General features: G+C 48.2%; 1 protein-coding gene across 2 annotated transcripts in view; it reads left to right on the forward strand.

Annotated features, from left to right (window-relative positions):
• Nucleotides 1–18,115, forward strand: part of LOC116942603 (potassium voltage-gated channel subfamily KQT member 4-like) — a 133,272-nt gene that overhangs the window by 58,589 nt on the left and 56,568 nt on the right. The window contains exon 1 of one of the 2 annotated variants that reach the window (XM_032954714.2): nt 4,677–4,930. The exons of the other annotated variant lie outside the window; for it this stretch is intronic. Coding sequence (XP_032810605.1) covers nt 4,842–4,930 — 89 coding nt within the window. The 5' untranslated portion in view covers nt 4,677–4,841. Of the gene's footprint in view, nt 1–4,676; nt 4,931–18,115 lie in introns of those variants that run through there. 2 annotated transcript variants of the gene reach the window in all.

The following is an 18,115-nucleotide window of genomic DNA, read 5'->3' on the forward strand; positions in this document are numbered from 1 at the left end:
CATCAGGGGCGGCCTTGCCCGCCCCCCACCCCGGGGACCTCCTCTCCTGCCACCGCCGCTACCGCCAGCTGATGCTGATTTGCCGAGGCGGCCGTAACGGGGCACGCGAGACTCACAAATTAGGGCGGGAGAAACGTGAGGACACCGCCCTGCGAGTGAGGAGCGTGAGGACACCGCCCTCCTGGTGAGGAGCGTGAGGACACCGCCCTCCTGGTGAGGAGCGTGAGGACACCGCCCTGCGAGTGAGGAGCGTGAGGACACCGCCCTCCTGGTGAGGAGCGTGAGGACACCGCCCTGCGAGTGAGGAGCGTGAGGACACCGCCCTCCTGGTGAGGAGCGTGAGGACACCGCTCTCCTGGTGAGGAGCGTGAGGACACCGCCCTCCTGGTGAGGAGCGTGAGGACACCGCCCTCCTGGTGAGGAGCGTGAGGACACCGCCCTGCGAGTGAGGAGCGTGAGGACACCGCCCTCCTGGTGAGGAGCGTGAGGACACCGCCCTCCTGGTGAGGAGCGTGAGGACACCGCCCTCCTGGTGAGGAGCGTGAGGACACCGCCCTCCTGGTGAGGAGCGTGAGGACACCGCCCTGCGAGTGAGGAGCGTGAGGACACCGCCCTCCTGGTGAGGAGCGTGAGGACACCGCCCTCCTGGTGAGGAGCGTGAGGACACCGCCCTCCTGGTGAGGAGCGTGAGGACACCGCCCTCCTGGTGAGGAGCGTGAGGACACCGCCCTCCTGGTGAGGAGCGTGAGGACACCGCCCTCCTGGTGAGGAGCGTGAGGACACCGCCCTCCTGGTGAGGAGCGTGCGTCACGAGCCTCAACTCGAGCCGCCGGCGGATGCATTTGGGGTTTTTAGTTCGCTCGCTATGTTGGCGTAATTAAAACAACGCGTTTTTTTTTCTCTCTCTCTCTCTCTCGTGTGAAATTGCAGCCGTTTGTGATGTACGTTGCTAAGTTCGCGAGTAAATATATGTATTTTGTGTTTAATATATTAGTTGTTGTTGTGCTGTGTAAAGTGTCAGATTTAAAGAGCGCCGTTCAGAAATGCAAGTTGTAATTCGGAATGAAATTATAGGAATGCTCTAAAATGGTGGTTCGGGCGAGTTCTCTTTGCGAAACGTTACGCTCTGCCACTTGGAGATGTGGAAATTGAGGAGTAATAAATTATTTGACAAATAAATGTAAGGACTCATGGGTTCGTTGCGCTGTGCACCACCACAGCACCCACACCTCTTATTGACCTTTGATCTTGACCAACAACTGCCATCGACAAACGAATGGTACAGCCGAATCGCAGAACTGCTTCATAAACATAATTTTAGGAACAACAACAAGAACATTATCAAAGAGAGAAAGAAGAAAATTGCCGATAAATAGACACCTTCCTCAGAGACGTGAAAACAAATCAATCCCAACTTTAAACACATTTTAAAGGACGGCTGCGTCCTGAGAGCGGGCAGCTTCCACCCGACACCTGGCAGCTCGTCACCAAACGGGCGTCGCTGCTCAGCCCCGGCCGAGCGATCGGCGGCTCGGAGCTGCTCGTCTATGGCCTGAAAGCTTCGCAAAGCAAACAAATAAATGAATGTATTTTTCATAAATAAAGAATACAAGGTGCATTCACGTCGTCTGAGTCGGACGAAAGATTGCGGCGATCGCAGCTGTGTTCTTTAAGTTGCCGCAAAGCCGCTTTGATGAAACGTAACGGCGTTGCTGCTTTACGCTGGCCCCACCAGCCACCATTGGGATCCTAGGATGGAGTGCGCATGATAAATGTGAATTATTATTAGTATTAAAGTCTAAAAGGTAAGAGGTGCAGTCCTGCAAGTGCTTACTTAGGGCACTGCTGGCGGAAAAGAACTCCACGAGAGCAAGTTCGAGAAAGATTCTCGAAGCCTACTCTTCCACGCCGACCAAATGTCTTGAAGATTTTAGATTTGAAGTTTTCGTGACTGTAAGGATCCATACGATTTGGTTCTTTCGGTAAAGTCACGTATGTGACTTTATTATTATATATTTTTTCACCTACGTGACTTTACCGAAAGAACTAAATGTCTTGAAAGATGTATGAATACCCAAACTTTGCCCTAACAAACTGATTAGGTGCACCCAATTATTCTTCTTGGTGCATAGAGATGGAGGGATTTAGGAATCTCGTCCCATCGTTTCAACGGTGAATGTTAATTTTACTTTTAACCATTAGCTTGCGGTGGTCTTAATGAGCTCTGATGTACAGACATTTGTCAATCCACTGCTAGATGAGGGCCTGCCCAGGCATTTGCAGGTCGTGTGAGTTATTTGACCGTAATTCTCCGTGCTGGTCAGCGTGGGTTGATGAAGGCAGGGCGAACAGTTGTGGGAGTGTGCGTGCAATGGTCCTTAAAAAAACACTATACAGGCCCAAAGCCTGCTTAGCTTCCAAGATGCGACGATTTCTGACGCATTCCGGTTCATTTGATCGCAAGCAGTGAGCTCTGACTTGGCTATAAATAACAGATATGATTTCTCTCGTGTTTAACAGTCGTACTTGACCGCTCCCGTACAGCAGTGACTACGTGTAAACGCTTCATAGGAAAGTCCCTAGGTTGGAATGTTTGGCCAAATGCGCACCGAATATTATTTGCACGTGGGGTGAGAAAAAAAAAAACTCCCATATTGCACGCTCAAAAATAATAAAACTCACGCGCACAATGAGATAGCGCCTTGAACTTTCGCGGGGAAAGGTCAAGGAGCCTATTTGCTGTACTGCCTACTGCTCCCAGTAGCTCCTACAGCTCGCTGCGCTCCTCGAACGCCTGCGGTTGTAATGACGCCGCTAACGGCACCGACATCTTACAAGCGTCTTTTTACATTTAAGACTGCGATTATTTTTTATTTAATGAAATAGCCCAAGTAGGGGCGGGCGGAGGGTGATGGTGGGTGGGTGGGGGGGGGTAAAATAATACGCCGTGCTTATTGGAGAAATATGCCACTAAGTGTTTCTGGCTATTGAATATCTAGCGGCGGCGGACAGCCAAACCCTAACGAGGATGGGCAGGTGGCAGCTCGTACAGCGATCACATTACCACCGCCGATTGTGACGGACAACCTCGAGTTAAACGCGTAAATAAAACGAATCTCGCCTCGAGTTTGCAAATTTTTTTCGCCGCCGAGCCGAACGTCATTGGCAGCGAGACGCCACGCCGAGCTCCTTTCGCTCTTTCACCTGCGCCGGAGCGGACAGCTCCGAATGCAAAAACGATTTTGGTGAAAGGAGAAAAAAGCACACACACACAAAGTAAAATATGGTTCATGTTTCTCTCGCGCACGCGCTCCATCTGCACGGCTCGTGTTGCGCGGTGCAGAACGAGCGGCCGTTCCGCGGCTGGAGCAGGGACGAGAGCCTTACGAGCGTGTCGCGTTGTTCGCGTTGTTACCGACGTTACTTTAATTCGTTTTGTTGTTTTGCAAGGCGAAATGTAATGCGTCGAACAGAGGGTTTTTTTTTCTTTTTCTTATTCGTATTTGCAAATATTACTTTTTATTTATTGCATAAGTCTCTGATTGTCTGCAGCTCTTGAAAAATAGCTCATTAGCTTCATGGGCTTTACTCGGGGCGGAGGGAGGGGTGGCGCTGAAATTTGACATTTGAGAACTGCCTCTGAAAACAAGGATTACATATAAAAACGCAGAGATAAATTAGACGATTGCATAAATACATTCCATTAATAGTATTCAATTTCATTAATCTCACGTGAGAATTTAATTGTTTTATTTTATTATTTTATTCTCATTCTACGTGACTTTACCGAAAGAACCAAAGAAGACTATGAATATGCATTACAAGTATTTATAATATAATTATCATCATAATACAAAAAATGAATTTGTGACGCGCACAATATTTCACAGACACAGATTGACCCTGACTGTCTGGTGCACGTTGTGTGCGCGTTGTGTTGAAGAATCTTTCTGCCACGAAAACCAGCGACGAATATTTTAACCGGTCCTGCCCGCCCTCCCCCCTAGCTCCACTTAGCCTCAAACGAGCACCTGGTGCGGTCTCTACAAGCACTGGGGAGACAAAGGCGCTCGGCCGCGAGTTGCTGGCCACCCCCACACCCCCTTTGTGCGCCGTGCCGGTCCTCATAGGTGCTCGCTAACAGCACTTGCCCCCAACAGACTGGCAAAGGCTACACGGGGGATCTTTGTTCACTCTGCCGTAGACGCGCGTGTGCAGTCACGCATCAATTTTGTTGTCGCAAACGGCGTGTGCCCTATTTTGTTGAATAATTTTCAAACCGAGACCTTGTCGCGGAACCGTCAAGTAGGCTGCGTGCAACGCGTCTCAGGCTCGTTGTGAAAACGAGCGCACGCACGCACAGACACGCATGCATAATGTATATACAGACACTGAATATAGAATTACGTAGGCGCGGTGGGGGGGGGGGGGTGGAGCGGACGATCGCCGCTTAATTGCACGTTGCGGCAGCGATGCCATTTGTTACGGAATATTCACGATGATGTCCCTAATTAGGGCCCTCACCCCCCACCTCTTCTGAAGAGGGCTCAGCGGTGGCAGCCGTAGCGACGCTCCTTGCGCCAGTGCCGCGCGTGGCGGCGTGGGGGGAGGGGGAGGAGGTGGGGGTCACGGTGCTTCGATGTCGCGGGGGGGGGGGCGCGATGTCGCGGGACAAATTGGCCTTAATGCAACAACAACAACAAAAATATCGGCCAGGGTTTTTTTTGTGTGTAAAAGAGACGCAATTTTTTTTTTAAATCTCTCTCTCACTCACTCACGAGGATAGACCTACCTGGCGAGACACGGGATAATTGCACGGTGTTTGTAAAACAAGGTTAAATATGAAGGTGCAAGCATTGCAATCATTCTCTCACTGGACCGCTGCCGGAAAGGGCCTCCACTCGTTAGCTCTGGAGAGCCGCTCCTCCAGGTAGGTAGTAGGGTAACGGTGTTATGTGTCGTGGAATCCACAGATCTTTGTGATAGAGTAACCGTGTTTATGTGTCATGAAATCCACAGTTCTTTGTGATAGAGTAACCGTGTTTATGTATCGTGCAACCCACAGATCTTTGTGATAGGGTAACGGTGTTAATGTATCGTGCAATCCACAGATCTTTGTGATAGGGTAACGGTGTTTATGTATCGTGAAATCCTCAGATCTTTGTGATAGAGTAACCGTGTTATGTATCGTGAAATCCACATAGCTTTGTGAGTGGGTAGCGGTGTTATGTATCGTGAAATCCACAGATCTTTGTGATTGGGTAGCGGTGTTATGTATCATGAAATCCACAGAGCTGTGTGGTTGGGTAACGGTGTTATGTATCGTGAAATCCACAGATCTTTGTGATTGGGTAGCGGCGTTATGTATCGTGAAATCCGCAGACCTTTGTGATTGAGTAACCGTGTTATGTATCGTGAAATCCACAGAGCTTTGTAAGTCCACTGTCGAATCGTTCGTGGGGTTTGGGGGGTTGTTTGTCCATACTTCACCAGCCTGGTCGGTGGCAGGGGTGCTGAGGCCTCCTTCGAGGCGCGACTGGTTCGGGTATCACTCGCAACTGATGTTAGTCGTGGGCTGGTAATTATCGCAACTCGGGTCGCTAGTGCCATACAGCAGAGATGGCACTAACCACTGCACCACTGCATCCCGCACATTCATACATTCGTGTGGTGGTTACATTTTTTTTCTAAGGCTAAATGGGGCTCTAAACCCAGACACTTTTTAACGGTCACCTTGTCGAGGTCACCCACACTGTTCTCCTATTGCCAATTCCATCCAATTGTCTCGGGTACAAAAAAGCTGTTGTAATTATTATAATAATACCCATGCTCAAGTCAAGATGCTAACTCCTGTTTATTAGGGCGTTAGTTCGTTGCTGCCCACTCGACGTACCGAGGCTTTGGGCCCTGCACTCAGCAACTGTGTTTAAAAACAACAACAACAGAAGATTGGAACTGGGTGTCTGATTGGAACCCCAAGGCGTCTGAATAGAACCCATGCGGCTCACTACTTTTTACCTGCTCAGGGTTAACTAGGCTTCCTTTTTACCGACGATCCGTGTGACATGACATCCGTCCATCGCCTCTGCCTGAGGACACTGCTCGCGTTTGTCCCGAACACTACAGAAACCCGGAATCCAATTGCTCTGTAACTCAACGCCCAGCTCGCCAACAATAACATTGTCCATATCTGTATAGGTCTGGGGCAAGATGAGCAATGCAATAATATTTATTTTTTTAAATTGTGTTTTTATTTTTTTATGAATGTTATTGCATACCAAAAAAAACCTGAACACATTGGTCAATAACATCTATAAATGATCTAAATACTTACACATTTATATACAGTCCTGTACTATGAATGAGGAAGGGTTATTTTTAAATACGTTGGTTATTATATATTATTTTGCTTTTAAGCTCCACAGTCTTGTTATTGATTCAGGTGTTGTTGTTATTGATTGTGTACCTCTGCCAACCGAGCAAACAGCATCACCAGATTATAATCGTTGCTGTACCCACTGGATCAACGTGCCTGTGTTAGAAGACGAGTGTTATAACTTATGTGCGGGTTGTCGTGAAGGACTGGACTCATACGATTTGCGCAATATCAAATGTGCTTACTCGCCTCGTTCAGGCGTGCGTCAATTGTGTATTCCCCATTTGCACGATTATTTTGCGCACTCAAATCCCCCTCCGATGACAAAATGGAGGCTCCGTTAACATTTAAAAATCGTCGTCGGCTCGTATTTATTGTTGTGTTGTTCCTTGTTGTTGTTGTTGTTGTGTGTTGTGAACAATAAATGAACCCGCGTGTGGCAACACATTAACAGGCATTAGGAATGTAATCACTTTACATAAAGGAATATATATTTTCTTGGGTAATGTTTTTTTCTTCCTCCACGTTTTAAATTGAATTAATATTTTCAAATCAAAGCACTTTTGAATCATAAAATACATTAACAACAAAAGGATAACTTATAGTTGCCTTGTCAATCTACTGCTGGATGAAGCCTTCCCCACACAGTGTTGGCCAATGACGGGATTGTTTTTTGCATACTTCACCGTGCTGATCAGTGCAGGGTATTGCAAGTCGTGGCATTGAACCCGTTGATATGTCACTCTAAACTCGATGGCTAGCCGTGGCGGGCAATCAAAGCCAGGTCGGCTGTTTCTTTGCGCAGCGCGGTTTACGGTTGCAAAACCCCCGCTCACAAGTACATTGCGGAGGCATTACAATGTTACAAACTTGGAAGGTTTTGCTCGTGTGACGGAAGAGACGAGCGCCGTAAAAAAAAACGTTTTAGGTCTGGTTAAAAGAGCGGTCGTGTGAGCAAACGCAGTTTTATAGCCGGGAGACGGAGAGCCCGGTGCCTTTGGCAGCTACGTTGGGAAGGTGGTGGAAGTGGTGGTGGGGGAATTTTAGAGTCTCAAAGGAGGCGGCGTGGGCTGGGGTGGGTGAGTTGTAATGAACCGATGGAAAATTATAATTCCTGGAAAGAAAAAAAACAATTCCTTGGATGAAACCAGAAATGTTCCACTCCCTATCCATGAGTTTGATTTAGCGTGAGTCGTTTAGTAGGACTCCGGCAAAGCGCAACACATTACGTTGAATTATTTTAGAGGCAAATACCTTAATTCTAATCCTGTTACAGTATGCAGACTGTTAGTCATCACATCCTGTTATGCAACACGCTTCGAAGAAGCTTATTTTATTGCCAGCATATCACGACTTTATTTTTATCTCAATGACGTCGCATCTTCGACGTTAACGTTTTAGTTTTTTTTATATTCGCGCGCCGTATGCGAGCGCCCTTCGCTCCCGTAGGAACCGTGCAGAAGAAGAAGAGCCATCGTAAAATACCGATTAGCACGGTTGGCTACGTCGGGTGCGAAAGAAGTTCAGCATACGTGTGTACGTATGTGGAGACCTCGGTAAGCATCACCGGGGTAAAGTATCCCATCAGTGAGAGCTTTGAATCGCGAGCCACCATCGACGAGCGCCCCTCAACCGCAGTGGCATCATTTGGCAACGCGCCGATTGAAGCTACATCTCCCGTGTAATAATTGTCAGCAAAATATAAATCAACGGCTTCAGCTGTCCTACAGCCACGATTGTGACGAAGTCACACTTTCCCTCCAAGAACATATTCCAAGTTACCGCTTAATAAAGGAAAATGTGCAACAATGGCTGCACTAGCTCACGCCACCGCTGGTGAAAGGGCTTCCACTCGAGGGTATTTGGCCTACTCTTCCACTTTGGACAAAAGGTTCTGGATGGGGTGGGAGTGGCCACATGGTACCTCAACACACGCACCATTCCGATCGGTACCCTGTGGTGTATCCAGGGGGGGTTGAACTTATATAGTGAACTTCTTTCGCACCGTACGTAACCAACCATGCTAATCGGAGGTGCGATACACGGGCGTCTGGGTTCGGGATTGAACCCACGTCCTCCTGCATAACAGGCGACGTAGTCAACATCTTCACCGGGTTGATGGGGTGTGTGTGGGAGGGAGGGGGGGTGTTAGATACTTGGACCTTTGTTTAAATTGTCGCGCCAGGACATCGAATCTGACCGCCAAACTCTGGATCGCAAGTCCAGCGCGCTGATCGTTTACAGCACGGGCCAGACGACAGAGAGGAATACCACCACGGTGACAGATACGTTCCCAGCATCGCTGTTGGGTGTCAGAACAGAGGAAATGACCACGAGTAAAGGCTATTGGCGTTTTTTTTAATTGGTTAGGGTAAGTAAAACATAAACAAAAACCTGTGACAGTTACTCTCACAAATTCTCTTTTCTTTTAGCCGGAAGAACTCGGCGCGCAATCCCTTAAAAAAAAGGATTTTCGCTGCCTGCCGTGTATTTGTTGTTGTTGATGACGATGATGTCTGCCTTGCTTGAACTCCTCAAGAGACCGAACTCACACAAGCCGGTCGCTGTTGAGCCCATCGATTTCCGATTTGTAGCTACTCACCACGGCTCACCAGGTGAGCAGTGAGCTTCTCCGTTTAATATCTTGACAGATATATATTTTCACGGGAAGCAATGGCAAGTGCCTCTCCAATTACGTAGTCGTGGGGGCGGCTAATTGGAAGAGACTAATAGATTCTCAAGTATATGGAGTCCTTCATATGAGCGCGCGCATCCTTCTAACCTAATAGGTGTTTTTTTCGTCATGTGTACCAGGGCTACATTTCTCATTGCATATTTTCCAGAGCCCCCTAACGCCCACAGAGCCCCCCCCCCCTGGACCCTGCCTCTCTCCCTGATCGTAGTTGTTGGGGGTGGGGGGGCATAGATTGGGCATGCATTTTACAGAGCTCAGCCCGAGACAACTCCGGCTGAACTAAAGCAGTGATGTGTACGTATAATGGTGTTATACTCATACAGGAATCCTAATACTAAAGTCCTTTTTAACATTTCGATTGAAAGCTTTCGTGACTGCAGGGATTCATCTTCTTGATTCTTTCGGTAAAGTCACGTAGGATGGAAATACAATAATAAAAATATAATATAATAAAATAAAATTCTCGCGACATTTCGGCCACAACACAAGTAGCCTTCCTCAGGTGAAGAAACAGAACTGTCGGGAAGACAGCGCTTCAGTAAACACTGCCATGCTTGGCAGCGTCTTTTAAGCTGGGTGGGAGGAGCAGAGCGCCTTGACAAAGGAGTTTACATATCAACAGAAGGATTTAGCATTGAAGTAGCTGTGTTAATGTGTTGGATTAACAGGATGTTAAAGTCAGAAATTAGCATGTAACTGGGAGACAGCATAATGTTAGTGTGAGGGATTAGCATGTAACTATGTCGGAAAAAGTGGCGGTTTCTTTTTTTCTTTTCAACGTTAGCACCACGGAAAGCGACGAGCTTTGTTCAGACGGACGAGTCCATCTATGCTCGGAACGGAGGAGGGGGGAGAGAAACAGCCACGATGCGCTGCTCTGTCCTGTGTTGCGTTACAACTATGCTATAAACTAGACTACTATACATTACAATATTATACCTTCCAATCTAAACTACATTGTATAATATCGTATACACAGCCCAATGTAAGCTCTAACATTATGCATTATATTGATGTCTCCAACTAAACTTTTTTCTAAATTACACGACTATACACCGTAATATACACTGCCCTATACTTTAGACTATAAAATATTAGACTTGTAATATTACACTGTATTATTCTACCAACCCTACTGTATACCACACTGCTGTATATTCACTATACAATTACGATACTATATTTTGCCTTATGAATTATGTTAAACATTACACTCTTTTCAATGGTTACTAAGCAAGAATCCATCTTCTCGGTTGAAATTGTTTCTGTTTGTATATGTCGATGGCCTCATGAACGAATCTCTCATGGTAGCCGGATGGCTTGCAGAGAACCTCCGTCTTGGAGAAGTCAATGTCATGTGAGCCCACTGAATTATAACAGTGATCTGCCACGGCTGAGGTGTTCGTCCTACCGTGTTTCAAATCTGCTTTATGTTCACGGATGCGGTCCGAGATATGTCGTTTGGTTTTTCCAATGTAGCTGCTACCACAGAGGCAACTTAGTTTGTAGACGACCGGGTACTGTATGTCTGAAACCACATCTTTTACAGACGGAACCAGATCACGGATTTATGTACTGTGTTGAATCGGACCTGGATCTTGTGTTTATTCAAGATTTTGGAGATATTTTTTGTGACCCCCGCAATGTAGCGTAAGGTGATGGTTTTGAATGGCTCCTCAAGAGGATCCTGCTTCATGGTTGGAGTGATGGCTTTGCGGATTGTGTAGTCGGAGTAACCATTAGCCTTGAGAGCTTGGTGTAGGTGCTTGAGTTCACTGGCAATATGTTCCTGGTCGGAGATGCATTGGGCTCTATGGTAACAATGTAGGCTTTCGCGACCAATATAATTCATAAACAAAATCAATTCGAAATCGTACTGTCCTTTATTTACTGCGGGGGAAAAAACACCCTTCCCCTGAGTCTCATGGATTATTTTCAGGAGGGCCCTGCCTTGGGATGCTTGGCGATTTTCTTTTTTATATATATAAATTCATCAGAGGTGGGGTTTTCGTGGCAATGTGCCACGGTGATGGGGGTGGCGACACACACAAGAGAATAAATGCTCAACACGCGCCCTGACCCGCTAAGGCCACACTCTAACCACCTTTATCGATGAGCGCTTGGCTACGTGTGGGAAATCTCACCGTTCAAGGGATGACACTCGAAGCTCCGTACGGATATATTAAATAATCCATAGATTCAATAACTGTATCCTGTAACCACCTGACCATCTCAGTGCCCAGCGACTCTATGATTCATGTACTGGCCTGCAATGGGTGGTTCCAGCAAGTTTCATGCACTAGGACATTTGTATTCATGACCCCATGTAGGCAGACCCTTGCCTGCAGAACCATTTGTAAAATATTTAGCTTAATTATCGTCCAGCTGTGCTATCAGCAGTACCACATAATAAGACCGTTTGATGCATTTCCAGTGATACCTTCTGCGGCTAGCAGTGCACTACCTTGTGTCAGAGAATCGACACCAGAAGTAAATGTGAAGAAAACGACTTCTCAGCTTCCTACAATTGGCCGATTTAAGGTTAATTTTCACATGCCCTGCAAATAGTGTTCATTTAATTGGCAATCAATGTTTTACTTATTTTATGTATCTACAGTTTGGACGGAAATAAAAACACACCAATTGACGAATTGAAAAGTTCAAAAGGTAATATTTGTACGTGCAGTCACTGGTGACCGGGCCGAGACGACGTACTCGCCACACTCTTGAGAATCCAATTGAATGTACGGGTGACTTACCTGGATTAAAACACAAGATTCTCAGCGGTGCTTTTCTAAACCTTGAGACCACCTGACCACCTTAAGATGCCAGATCATAATCAGAATCTTTATTTAGACTGGAGAAATCCGATGAGCGATGAAGCCCTTTATTAACAGCTGTCCAGATGCACACGTTGCACTGATGGTGAACCCGTGATGCGCTTAGAGGACAAGCAGCCAAAGGGCATCTCCGTTTAACACGTAGGCTTTCGCGACCAATAATATCCATAATCGAGGTTTTTACGTTAGATCGTGTAAATATAAATGAGTCAATAAACCCGCCATCACCAGACAGAGCCAATTCGTTAGGTTTCTCACGTAAACAAAACATGGCAATTTGCAAACATTCACCCCCCCCTCTCTCTGGCCTTCGCACCTGATTGGCTCACAAGTGACGGCACCACATCTATCCCTCTATTTCAGAGCGAAACAGGAGGATTTCTCCACAAATCTGGCTGACGCCTGATGATGCTGGTTGTAATTACTGGTGACACGTCGTACTCGAATAGTAAATGTTGTGGGATTACTCTCCACCGGTGTGCTGAACTAGTAACGAATTGCCATGTTTTGCTTACGCGACAAACCTTAGGAAAGGGCAAGCAGGCCGTCAACGCGCCACCAACACTCCACTCTCCTCCCAGAGCTGGTTTTCGAAGGGCTGCCAAAAAGGAAAGGATCTGTCGAGCCCTACATTCATATATATTTTTTTTTTAAAAAGTCAATGAATAATTTACGTTCTCGCTGGGTGCCCTAGTTTTGAGCGTCCCGAGTTTGTGTTCGCTGCTCGGGAGCCACGGCTGTTAGGTGCCAGGAGAACGGAGTGTGGCAGACATTGTAGACTCTACCTGTTCCATATGTACAGGATAGAGTGTATCCCCCCTCGCACTTGTGGGTTTCCTCTAGCTTCCTCCCACGTGTAAATACTCGTTCATTGGCCGATAGAAAACACCTCACATAGAGGACCACAGAGCTTGGGCAATTTTTGGCGGCGGCTCATCGCCTAGCTCCCTTCCCGCTCGTGCGTGGTTCCACCCCCTGGCGCCTCTTGGGTCGTCCTCTCTCTGTGTGGCGGTGCGTTACAAGTTGAAATTATTATTATGTTGACCTTTGATTTTTTTATAAGGCTTCTGCTGTCGCATGCCACGTGGCTTCTCGCCGGCTCGTGGCAGGCTAACAGACAGAGAGCGAAAAAGGAAACCAGACAGACATACAGGCAGGCAGGCAGAGAGACGGGCAGATCGGAAAACAGACAGACATACATCCAGGCAGCTAGCCAGATAGACAGACAGATGGACAGACACATGAGTGCATGCATGTGCACGTAAGTACATCTATATTTACATAAGTCTTTGCTCGCGGGTACACAATGTGGGACGTATTAATGTACTTTCTCACGGTGGCATTGATTCGTTGATTTTGACAAATGTTCCGTCCTCTTTGAATGCTAACGATGCATCAGCATGCACAGCGGGAGCGGCACGTGGTGAGGCACGCCGATGGTACATCCGGCACAGTGATCGGTGCTGATGGAATAAACGGGACAACCTCCAAATCTCAGGGGTGTATGAGGGGGCGGCAGAACCTGTGCATGTGTGCAGTCTCCAGTACCCGGTTATTGCCATCGATGGCTCCATGGAGTCCCCCTGTTTGGGTTTCATTTGTTTAACACGTAGTAAGGTTTTCGTAAATAATATCAATAATAGGTTTATTATGATTTTTGGGTGAGATCGCGTACATTTTTGCGGTTGCCTGATGAGGCTGATTGTTATCCGCGTACTCGAATTGTAAATGTTGCTGTGGGTTTACTCTCCAACAGACCAGTGTGCTGAAACTAGTCACTAATTGGCACGTTTTGTTTACATGCCAAACCTTACTAATTGGTTGTGTCGGGTGGTGACGGTTTTAATGCCGCATTTATATTTATGCGATCTCACCCAACCCCCTCTATTATGGGCTTCATCTGCCCGTGTATCTAGCCCAGGGTGTGCTTAAATAGACTCCCAAGCGCACGCATGCGCACACGCACACACACGTGTACGTGCCGCGGGCACTCCTTTAATAATACTTTATAGATTTTATAGCCCTGTTATTTCCCGATCTGGGATCAGAAACGTGGACGTTGTCAGAGGAAATGGACTGGGAAATATTCGGGATGAGACTTTGGTAGTCGCCTCCTGAAATCTGGAGCCAAAAAAAGTCGCCGCTGGCGTAAAAGATACAAAAAAAAACCTCAAAAAACCCCGCCAGAGTCGATCCTAATGTGGCGTAATTTTCCCTCCGCATAGCACCGGCCCTGGCTGGTGGCAGCGGTCGCTCTCCGCGAGGGACGCATCGCGTTTCACACGCTGGTTTTCTCGAACACCGCCTTCTACCTCGGGGTCAGGCCCGTTCCAGTACGGTGCGAGCGACCGCTCCCCGAGACACGTCACAAACCCCGATGGCAGCAGGCAGATTTGTTGTATTACTTTAAAAATTAGGCGCTGCGTTCAACGAAGTTGCTACAGCGGTCCAATGGTGAGCGGCACAATCCAGAGGCTGGCTGGTTCGATTCCATCTCCCCGCGCAATTTAATCCGCCCACCTCCGTGTCTACCCAATAGTAAACATGGGTAAAGCCACAGTCAGCTGGTGGCATGTGGTGAGGTACAAAGTGTGGGCACTCCAACATTTTCCAAGGCGTCAGGCCAGTGTGAAAGGGTAGATCAAATGCTGTCTTGAAATAGCCTCTCTGAAAGCTCCCTGTCAGGAGTGGAGACCCTCTCATCAGCAGTGGCGCGAGCAAGCAATTTAATACTTCTATTAAACTATTTTTCATTTTACCAGGTAAGGCCCACTGACCGTATATAGCTATTTTTCAGAAGCGACCTGGCCACAAATTACAGCTCAACGAAGTTGCTTATCGCGTGGAAATTATAGCAGCCAAATACTCTAAACGCACGGTCGATTCTGAATGTGGAGGGAACATCCACACGACCACGGGGAGAACATGCAAACTCCAAAATATACAGCAGGCGTGAGTGTTAGGATCGAACCCACGACCTCCTGTACACAAGGCGAGTTAGTTAACATCTCGCCACCGCGGCGTCTTCTCGCCAATTACAAGTGCCGGACATTTGCCATTCACCCTGGCTGCGAATTCTCAAACGAGAAATCCCCTTTTTCTCGCCGGCCCACTTTCACCGGCGAGCGCGTCTTCGTCAAACAACCACATGGGGGGGGGGGGGGGTGCCTACGGCGAACGCAATCGCGGGGGGCAGCGTGAAACCTGGGCCTCCCCCACCTCCATCTCGCGTTATCGCTCCGTTGAGGGGAGCGCTGAACCCGAACCCGAACCCCCCCCCCCCTCTCCCTGGGCCGGCCGCCCACTCCGGTCAGTGCATCCCGCTTCCTTGGGTCTTGATCTCAATACGAGCCCGAGTCGTCACGTTGCCAAGGAACGTTCCTCTCCATCCCCCCCCCCCCGCCACTACCGAGCAGCCGCGGAATGGCGGTGCCCGCGATCTCGCGATCTTCTGCCGCCGGGCGCTGGGGCACGAATCGTGGCCGCCGCTTAAGTGGCAAATTAGATGTCCTGCCAGAGGGCACTTTGTTTTTGCGCACGTATCGTTTCACTTCTTGCTCAGCAACGTGAGCCAAGCGGAGACGACGCGTCCCCTCTGCGTGAGAATGAAAAACAAAACTGACAAAACGGTGTTGACCTTTATGTGCCGCTTGAGAATGGGGTGGGTGGTGGGTGGGGGGGTCACCGGCTATGGCAAATCCTTTTTGGGAGGGGGCGCAAAGAAACATTTCAAGGGTTGTGTTTCTGTTTTTTTTTCTTTCCTCTCAACGCTCTCTCCGAAGAAATACATTGTGTGTTTCAGCAGCTTTTTTTCTGGACTATTTAGAACAAAGGTTTCTGCTCGATTCTCACGGACTGTCCGATTAAATAAGTGCTCGGTGTGCCGTTGAATGAATCACCGCGAGCAGCCCTCCCTCCCTTCCTCCCTCCCTCCCTCCCTTTTCTTTCTTTTTTCTTTAACGATCAGAAGAAACAGAAAGATGCTCGGTCTTTCAGCACTTTTCTTCGTACATCATGTCGTCTTTTTTTGTCTTTTTTGTTTGCTTATGTGCCCCCTTTGTTAAAATCAAAGATATAACACGGCTTCCCCATGTAACATGAATCCCATTGTGTGGTACTTTGTTCATAAACACCAGCAAAAAAAATTCAGCCTTAAAAACCCATCACCAGATCCCCTGCTTTCGTCACATTACACAAAGCGCCCCGGTAGCCCAACGCGTTGAGAAAGATGCGACACCCCCCGTCAACTGAGCGTACCGAAATTCGAGCCAAATTCTGGCAGAAACTAGGGCCTTGAAGATGCAGCAGTGGCTGGGGAAGCTGCTTCCTTCAATTGCGCATTTCCTGGCCCTATAGATGGCCAGTTTGGCGTTGTTCATGATAAAGTTCGTCAACCCCTCGATATCCTTGGTACCCTCGTACTCCCTATATACAAAAATAAGAATTGTGGGTGAAAAATGAAGATATAATTTCAGTAGAATATTGCGTAACAGCTTATAGAGTGATTCTAGGCTTTTGCAGCGTACGTATTGATGCGCCACTGTTTCGAGCTCACCACAGAATCCGCATTCAGGATTTGTGTCTGTGAAAAGTGCCAGGAATGTGTTCGTGGTCACAGTCCCATGGGCAATGCTCCAGCTAAGATTACCGTGGCGCTTGTATGATGGATTTGAGTAAAACAGCTCCCAATGAGGCCTCAAGCGATTACTGCAGGGCATCGTGTCCCTCCAAGCGTAGCCCTTACATGACGTTATTATTTGTTGATGGTGGAAATCGACCATTTGGGCGTACAGCTTTTTCCGGTCTACACTTGAATAGCACCCCTCCTGGTCATTCCCCTGTGAAGAAGAGAGGCGAGTGTGCTCCCATGCTGGGACGGCATTCAGTATTGGTGGCACTGGGCCACCGCCGGCTGACTCATCGCCAACACTCACAGCAGGCGCGCTCCCCGCTGCTGTTGAGAAGGACCTTCGTACCTCATTTACAAGTTTTGCGGCGAGTCTCACTGAGTGCATCTTGGTCATTGCAGTTATCTCGGTAGGGAGAAGCCACTGCCCCTCCATGCCTGGTTTCACTAAATCGCCCACCCTCGTGAGACGTGCGTCCACCATGTGTTTTTCCATGACAGGGCCCACAAGAGAGGGTCGTGCCATGTTGGGGTTCCGTAACAGCGGCTCGTGAGCGAATTCTGATGCCGACTGGGGTATATTCAGTCGGGCGGTGACAAGGAAATCCCAGGTATGTAGGATACTCCTGTAGAAGTGGGGAATCTGTGCGAGTGGAATACCATTAACGTCCATAAAGAAGAGCTGCTTGCTGCACTGAAGGCCCCCGAGGTTATTCAGAAAAAAAGATGCTGTGGAACACCACACGGGTGATGGGGCCGTGTAGAGAGACCTCTGTACGGCTTGTAGACGAAATGTAGAGAGCTGGCTCCGTATACACACCAGACCTTGCCCGCCCTCCCGCAGTGGCAAGGCCAAGATACCAGCAGCCACACGGTGCTTCCTCTGCGACCAGAAGAAGGCAGCTATCATTCTCTGAAGTCTTTCTATGAGGTATGCAGGTGGAGTGAGGGAAAAGAAGCGGTGCTAAAAGTGGATGCAACCAACTGGTTCACCACCAGGATTTTCCCTCTAAACGTGAGAGACTTGCGCAGACGCCCCCACGGCTCCAGTCGTTTCCTCACCTCTTCCAGGAAATCCCAATTTTCCTGCAGTGTTTTTTCTCCAGGCCCCAGGAGCACGCGGAGATGGTGCAGACGCTCTTTGCTCCACGTTATTGTCTTGGTCAACTTAGGGAACCGGGCTTCGTCCCACTTCCCAACAAGGAGCCCACTGCACTTCTCCCAGTTCATCCTGGAGGAGGAGGCCGCACGCAGGGAGTAGACCTCTTGGCACTCGTGCAGCAGTTCCATGTCGTCAAAACTCAGTAAGAAGAGGAGAATGTCATCGGCATACGCTGTGAGGGTCACTCTCATACTGGGCTCTTTTATAGTTAGTCCAGTGAGTCGGCATCACAGTAGATACAGAAAAGGCTCCATGACGAGGGTGTAGAGCTGTTCTGACATAGGACAGCCTTGCCTGATACCTCTTCTGACATCTATAGGAGTAATTAGTCCACCATTAACTTTAACCAGACACTGGGCCATGTTGTACAGCAAACTAATTAATCCTATGAAGCGGGTCCCAAAACCAAAAGCTT

This window comes from Petromyzon marinus, chromosome 15 (assembly GCF_048934315.1).
Source record: "Petromyzon marinus isolate PM22_M1 ecotype Great Lakes invasive population chromosome 15, UKy_Petmar_22M1.pri1.0, whole genome shotgun sequence".
Classification (NCBI taxonomy): Eukaryota; Metazoa; Chordata; class Hyperoartia; order Petromyzontiformes; family Petromyzontidae; genus Petromyzon; species Petromyzon marinus.